We start from the raw sequence: 8,202 nt of genomic DNA on the forward strand, positions 1-8,202 counted from the left end.
AAAACAAGTAAGTTGTGAGCCAGAATACTATGCTCTCCTAGTAGCTTCTGTCCAGCCCTCAATTAACAAGGAACGAAACTTACATACAGTCTCCTAAATTCTGGTTGTTCACCAGACTAGCTGTCCAGGGCTTCAGTGGCTGATGGAATCACAGGTATAATCCATTAATGAGGTGAACCTTCTAGATCACCATTCTTGGGGATCTGTATGAGTCCTGGGCTTCCCTCATTATGCTGTGACCACTCCCTGCTCTGAAATTCCAATAGGTCCTTCATGCTATAGGGTTGGTCTCAGGGATCTGGTCTAGTTGCCCAGTAGGAATTGAGTTCTGGGCATGGACATTGAACACTGAATAAAATCAGAAAAGAAGCTTTATCTTAAAAAGAAGGAAGAATTGGTAACGGTGCCTGGAAGTGAAACCTCAAGCTTTGGATCATAGTCCCAGCTTTTCCACTCACCTGATATGTCATCCTGTGCAAGTCTCTTTATTTTTGCTTTTGAGACCTTGGTTGCTGCATCTGTAAAACCAGGAAGCTTGACTTAGTGACCACTGAAGTCCCTTCTCTGTTACATGGGAGCAGACGGAGGGTCATGTAAGAAGTCACTTTGCTATGGCACAGAGGCCAGCGAGGTTTCATGGAAAGGGCTGTAAAAAGGGGATGAGAATCTGTACAAACCCAGTCTTCCGCTACTCTGGGGGAAAGAAAGGGGCCATATGTACAGAAATGAGATAAAGAGAGGCTGAGGCCATCTCTGTCATGGGACTTCTCCACCATGGTGTTGTCCCCTTGAGACCTCGAAATTAGCCCAAGAAGGGGAAGGAGGCAATAGGGAGAGCTAAGGACAGGTACACAATACAAGCCCTAATAAATACTGCAGGGGCAAATCAGTGGTGCCTCATGACTCTGTTGACTTAGAATTTTTTTCAAACATCTTCATTGCCATCCCTCATATTAATTTATGTAGCTGATTAGGGCAGCTGTCTTTATAACTCTGTTTAACAGATGGGGACGAAGGGAGCTATTGCTTTCCCAAATTCATGAGGGAACTAGAGGCAGAGCCAGGATTGAATCTGGGGTCCCAGGTTGCAAGTTTTGCTTTCCCAGATGTCTGGTCGAAACAGAAGCTTGGGGGTATAGACCAGCTGACTCCTGAACCCCACGATGGAAACCCAAGAAAGGAGCCAAAGGCTCCTTTTTCTGCTTCAAATTTGTAACAAATCTTCAGAAAGAAAATACATTCCCACCTGGGGCTTATTAGCAAAGGCTACACACTCTTGGGGATCCTATAATGATCCTGAGGGTGGTAGAAGCTGAGGATCCCCCTGGGAAGTTGCCCCATACCGTAATTTTCTGGGCCAAGTCTTTAGAAAATGAGAGTCTACTGTTAGAGATGACAGAGATTGAAAATTGGAGAGGCTGTGTAATGCAATCCCTGGATTCTCATGTCCTCCTCAATTAATTACACCAGAGCCCATATGACAGCGCACTCTCTGTAGGAGCCTGCTGGACTTTGTAAAGGAATAGACCTGCTCATTCAGTTACGAACAGCTACTGAACCCCATTGAACCCCAGTTCCCTATTTGGAAAATGGGTAATATTCTCTCTCAAGGTTGCTGGGAGAATTAAATAAAGTAACGCACATAAAGTTCCTATTAGGAGACCACCGATGATGTTAGTAGCATGATAATAACATTTATTATGGTGTGTACATGACACTACACCATGAGCTTTATATACATGGAATCTCAACCAACCCTTACAACAATCCTATGAGGTAAAAATTGCAAAACTTTTTGTTCTGGTTCTGTGAAAAGTGCCATTTGTGATTTGATAGGGATTGCATTGAATCTGTAGACTGCCTTGGGTAGTACAGTCGCTTTTACAATATCGATATTCTTCCAATCCAAGAACATCAAGTGCACCTTATCCCAGGGCCCCGGCTCCTCTCCCACTCCAAGTGTCAGCCCACCAGACCTGGCGCCAAGAGGGATCCCCTCAGATGCAGCTTCCCCCCACGGGCAAAACGGAACAGGAGGATACCTGCAGCCTTTGCACCCAGGACCCGGATAGACTACTATGGTCACCTACAGGGCTCCTGCGGTTTTGGCTACCAAAGACCCCCACAGTTTTTGCCAACACTAACTTCAGTAGGAAAAGCTACAACAACCAATGTGCTTCTGCACAGCAAAGGAAGTAATCAATCAAAGGCAACCTACAGAATGGGAGAAAATATATGCAAACCCATATTTGGTGGCTTCCTGGATGGCTCAGTGGGTAAAGAATCCATCTGCAATGCAGGAGACACAGGAGAAGAGGGCTCGCTTCTTGGGTCAGGAAGATCCCCTGGAGATGGAAATGGCAACCCACTCCAGTATTATTGCCTGGAGAATTCCACGGACAGAGGAGCTTGGTGGGCTATAGTCCATGGGGTCACAAATAGTCAGACACGACTGAGCAACTAAGCCCATGTATCTGATAAAAGGTTAATACCCCAAATCTGTAAAGATCGCATACAACACAATACCAAGTAAAAGCAAAAAGTCCAGTTTTGAAAATGAGCAACAGAGCGGAATAGAAACATTTTTCCAGAAAAGACATCCAGATGATCAACAAGTACATGAAGAGGTGTTCAACATCACTAGTAATCAGGGAACTGCAAGTCAAAACCACAGTGGTATCACTTCATATCTGTTAGTATGGCTACTGTCAAAAAGACAAGAAATAACAAATGTTGGTGAGGATGTGAAGAGAAGGGAGCCCTCACACACTGTTGGTGAGAATTTAAATTGGTATAGCCATATGGAAAACAGTATGGAGTTTCCTCAAAAAATTAAAAATAAAACTGCCATATGGTCTAGATCCTCTGTCCATGGGATTCTCCAGGCAAGAATACCGGAGTGGGTTGCCATTTCCTTCTTCAGGGGATCTTCCCCAGCCAGGAATCGAACCTGAGTCTCTTATGTCTCCTGCATTGGCAGGCAGGTTCTTTACCACTAGCACCACCTGGGAATCCCAGTTACACACCCAAAGGAAATGAAATCATTAGTAAAGAGATATCTATGCTCCCATGTTCACTGCAGCATTATTTGTAATAGTCAAGATATGGAGACAACCTAAATGTTCTTCAGCAGATAATTAGATAAAGAAGATGTACACAGAGGAGTAGCATTCCACCATGAAAAGGAAGGAATGCCTGTCACTTGTAACAAAATGGGTGGAATTTGAGGGCAAGCTCAGCTGTCCATGGACTTCTCCAGGCAAGACTACTGGAGTGGGTCGCCATTCCCTTATCCAGGGGATCTTCCCAACCCAGGGATCAAACCTGCATCTCCTGCGTTGACAGGCAGGTTCTTTGCCACCAGTGCTACCTGGGAAGCCCTAATTAATCCCATTTAACCTTAGTTACTTTCTAAAGACCTTATCACCAGATACAGTCACATTGGGAGTTTTAGGGCTTCAACAGATGAATTTTGGTGAGACATAATTCAGTCCACATCATGGATATTAAACATTTGAAAATATATTCAATTTAATGTGAACATCAAAGAGATGCATATTGAAACACTCATTGGTAATTTTCAACCTTTATATTGTGAAAAATTAGAAGCATTTATTTATAGCAGTTGACAAAGTTATGAGGATGAAGTGATTTCACTCACTATTGGAATAACAGAATAGTGCAAATATTTTGTAGAATAAGAGTGAAATACATAGAAAAAAATCTAAATTTTCACTTTACTCAACTCAGGAATTTTATTAATTAGAACTTATGAAAATGTTTCCAGGATAATAGAAACTCATCTCTGAAGAATAGTTTTTACATCATTGGTTGTAATTGCAGTAAATCTAGAAACAATCTAAACTCCATCAAAAGGAATACGGTTGTATATTTTTGAGATTAGTTGTTTGTCAGTTGCTTCATTTGCTATTATTTTCTCCCATTCTGAAGGCTGTCTTTTCACCTTGCTGATAGTTTCCTTTGATGTGCAGAAGCTTTTAAGGTTAATTAGGTCCCATTTGTTTATTTTTGCATTTATTTCCAATATTCTGGGAGGTGGGTCATAGAGGATCCTGCTGTGATGTATGTCAGAGAGTGTTTTGCCTATGTTCTCCTCTAGGAGTTTTATAGTTTCTGGTCTTACATTTAGATCTTTAATCCATTTTGAGTTTATTTTTGTGTATGGTGTTAGAAAGTGTTCTAGTTTCATTCTTTTACAAGTGGTTGACCAGATTTCCCAGCACCACTTGTTAAAGAGATTGTCTTTAATCCATTGTATATTCTTGCCTCCTTTGTCAAAGATAAGGTGTCCATAGGTGCGTGGATTTATCTCTGGGCTTTCTATTTTGTTCCATTGATCTATATTTCTGTCTTTGTGCCAGTACCATACTGTCTTGATAACTGTGGCTTTGTAGTAGAGCCTGAAGTCAGGTAGGTTGATTCCTCCAGTTCCATTCTTCTTTCTCAAGATCGCTTTGGCTACTCGAGGTTTTTTGTATTTCCATACAAATTGTGAAATTATTTGTTCTAGCTCTGTGAAGAATACTGTTGGTAGCTTGATAGGGATTGCATTGAATCTATAAATTGCTTTGGGTAGTATACTCATTTTCACTATATTGATTCTTCCAATCCATGAACATGGTATATTTCTCCATCTATTAGTGTCCTCTTTGATTTCTTTCACCAGTGTTTTATAGTTTTCTATATATAGGTCTTTAGTTTCTTAGGTAGATATATTCCTAAGTATTTTATTCTTTCTGTTGCAATGGTGAATGGAATTGTTTCCTTAATTTCTCTTTCTGTTTTCTCATTATTAGTGTATAGGAATGCAAGGGATTACTGTGTGTTGATTTTATATCCTGAAACTTTACTATAGTCATTGATTAGTTCTAGTAATTTTCTGGTGGAGTCTTTAGGGTTTTCTATGTAGAGGATCATGTCATCTGCAAACAGTGAGAGTTTTACTTCTTTTCCAATTTGGATTCCTTTTATTTCTTTTTCTGCTCTGATTGCTGTGGCCAAAACTTCCAAAACTATGTTGAATAGTAATGGTGAAAGTGGGCACCCTTGTCTTGTTCCTGACCAACTCCTACAGCTCAACTCCAGAAAAATAAATGACCCCATCAAAAAATGGGCCAAAGAACTAAATAGACATTTCTCCAAAGAAGACATACAGATGGCTAACAAACACATGAAAACATGCTCAACATCACTCATTATCAGAGAAATGCAAATCAAAACCGCTATGAGGTACCATTTCACACCAGTCAGAATGGCTGCAATCCATAAGTCTACAAGTAATAAATGCTGGAGAGGGTGTGGAGGAAAGGGAACCCTCTTACACTGTTGGTGGGAATGCAAACTAGTACAGCCACTATGGAGAACAGTGTGGAGATTCCTTAAAAAACTGGAAACAGAACTGCCTTATGATCCAGCAATCCCACTGCTGGGCATACACACTGAGGAAACCAGAAGGGAAAGAGACACGTGTACCCCAATGTTCATCGCAGCACTGTTTATAATAGCCAGGACATGGAAGCAACCTAGATGTCCATCAGCAGATGAATGGATAAGAAAGCAGTGGTGCGTATACACAATGGAGTATTACTCAGCCATTAAAAAGAATACATTTGAATCAGTTCTAATGAGGTGGATAAAACTGGAGCCTATTATACAGAGTGAAGTAAGCCAGAAAGAAAAACACCAATACAGTATACTAACGCATATATATGGAATTTAGAAAGATGGTAACAATAACCCTGTGTACGAGACAGCAAAAGAGACAATGATGTATATAACAGCCTTATGTACTCTGTGGGAGAAGGAGAGGGTGGGAAGATTTGGGAGAATGGCATTGAAACATGTAAAATATCATGTATGAAACGAGTTGCCAGTCCAGGTTCAATGCATGATACTGGATGCTTGGGGCTAGTGCACTGGGATGACCCAGAGGGATGGTATGGGGAGGGAGGAGGGAGGAGGGTTCAGGATGGGGAACACATGTATACCTGTGGCGGATTCATTTTGATATTTGGCAAAACTAATACAATTTTGTAAAATTTAAAAATAAAAAAAATTTTGAAAAGAGGAAGTCAAAAAAAAAAAAGAAATGTTCTTAGTCCAAACTGAGATGTTATGTAAGTAATATGCCTAGTTTCAAAAGACTTAGTATTAAAAAAGAGATGTAAAATACTTTGATAATTATTTGATATCATTTGATAATAATTTTATATTAATGAAATAATGTTTTGGATATATTGGATTAAATAAAATATGTATTAAAGATTTTTTTAAGAAAAGTCCATTAAAAAATCATAAAAGATTTAAAAAAAGGAATAGGGTTAATCAAATTATGATTAGCTCATAAAGTAACACTAGGCAGTCATTAAAATGGATTAAGTAAGTTTTCAGATATTTAGCATGTAGAAAATCTACCGTGTAATGTGTAAACATAAAACATGGCATATATGCCTCTATTGATATGAATATACATAAATATGTTTATGTTGATATAAAAATACCTAAATATATTTACGAATGTATAAAAAAACTAAAAAGGTAAGTACCAAATTCTTAACAGTAGTTTCTTCTGGAAAATTGCATTATGAAGAGTGAGGACAGAGAGGATAAAGGTTTTGATTTTACACGCATAAAATTTTGTTTTCATCTCTATAAACATGATTTTTAAGAAAATTTTTAAATCAATGGATATTTCTATTTTAGAAAAATAGAAAGAAAGAAATGCCAAAGGAAATATAAATTCTCCACTGTTAAAAACCCTAGAATCTTGAAGTATAGGCAGGGTACTGGAAATCAGGGTCTCAAATTATACTGTACTAGGTCTGGGTCCTTGTGTAAAAGCAGGTTGGGAATGCTGCTTTCAGAGCAAGCCTGACAGGAGGATGTGCTAATACTTGGCACCAGGCTGTGACTTTCCATATTCCAGTCTAGATAGAATCTCTGCTGGTGTATTTTGGGGAACCCCAGCAGGAAAAAACTACAGGTTCTTCCTGTAGGGTCATGAGCCTTCCAGAATATAGAACTACCTGGGTTCCATCTCCATCTGGAGTGTGATGGGTAGCTAGGACCAAATGGCAATGAGTCAAGAGCTCTGGTCTACAGAACCTACACATCTATTATCAGCTCGAACCTCCTTGAGGAACAAGAAGACTCACTTCCTAACAAAAGTCAACTTGCTCAAGATCTAGGAAGGACAGGGACACTTGCTATGGTTTCACCCTCTCGAGACATCCCTCATGCAAAAGCTCGCTTCCCCATGAGCACCCTCCTTAGGGCGCCCTGCACATCAGGGTTCCGGAGGCTGTAGATGAGTGGGTTCAGCATGGGGCTGATGATGGTGTTGAGGATGCCAATCCCCTTGTCCTTGTCTGAAGCCTCCACTGAGCCTAGCCGCATGTAGCTGAAGATGCCTGTGCCATAGAAGATGCCCACCACAGTGAGGTGGGAGCCACACGTGGAGAAGGCTTTCTTCCTGCCCTCTGCTGAGCGGATCCGCAGGACAGCAGCTGCCACATGGATGTAGGAGGTGACAATGAGAATCATAGGTGCACCTGCCATGAGGACACCCAGACCAAAGAGCAGCAGCTCGTTAAGCTGGGTGCTGGAGCAGGAGAGCTGGAAGAGCTGTGGGAGGTCACAGTAGAAGTGGTTGATCACATTGGGACCACAGAAGTTAAGTGTGGATATGGCTACAGTGTGGGTCAGTGCATTTGAGAAGGCACAAGCCCAGGACACGGCCACCAGTATCCTCTGGACTGTCTGGCTCATGCGGGTGCTGTAAGTGAGGGGTCGGCAGATGGCCAGGAATCGGTCATAGGCCATGGCTGTCAACAAGAAGCAGTCCACACCAGCCAGGAGGTGGAAGAAGAAAAGCTGTGTGAGGCAGGCTGCATAGGGAACTGTGCGCTTGTGGGACAAGAGACGACCCAGCATCGAGGGAACGGTGACGGTGATGCACCCCATGTCCAGCACTGATAGGTTCCCCAGGAAGAAGTACATGGGGGTGTGGAGTTTGGGCTCCACCAAGATGGCTGCCAGGATGCTGAGGTTGCCCCCGACAGTGACCAGGTAGGCAAAGAGAAAGAGTACAAAGACAGCTGGCCACAGCCCTGGCGTCTCCACCAAACCCAGCAGGATGAACTCAGCAACAGCTGTTCCATTGGCTCCAGATTCTGGCTCCAT

At 41.6% G+C, this 8,202-nt stretch overlaps 1 protein-coding gene across 1 annotated transcript; it reads right to left on the reverse strand.

Annotated features, from left to right (window-relative positions):
* Positions 1–7,254: 7,254 nt before the first annotated feature.
* On the reverse strand, positions 7,255–8,202 carry LOC109573220 (olfactory receptor 3A1-like). Its single transcript, XM_070774408.1, has one exon. It carries the CDS (start codon positions 8,200–8,202, stop codon positions 7,255–7,257), a length of 948 nt encoding a protein of 315 aa, XP_070630509.1.

This window comes from Bos indicus, chromosome 19 (genome assembly GCF_029378745.1).
Source record: "Bos indicus isolate NIAB-ARS_2022 breed Sahiwal x Tharparkar chromosome 19, NIAB-ARS_B.indTharparkar_mat_pri_1.0, whole genome shotgun sequence".
In the NCBI taxonomy this organism is placed as follows: domain Eukaryota; kingdom Metazoa; phylum Chordata; class Mammalia; order Artiodactyla; family Bovidae; genus Bos; species Bos indicus.

Excerpts from the sequence above, each read along its gene's own strand:
- LOC109573220 (XM_070774408.1), bottom strand. The coding sequence starts at position 8,202 with ATGGAGCCAGAATCTGGAGCCAATGGAACAGCTGTTGCTGAGTTCATC.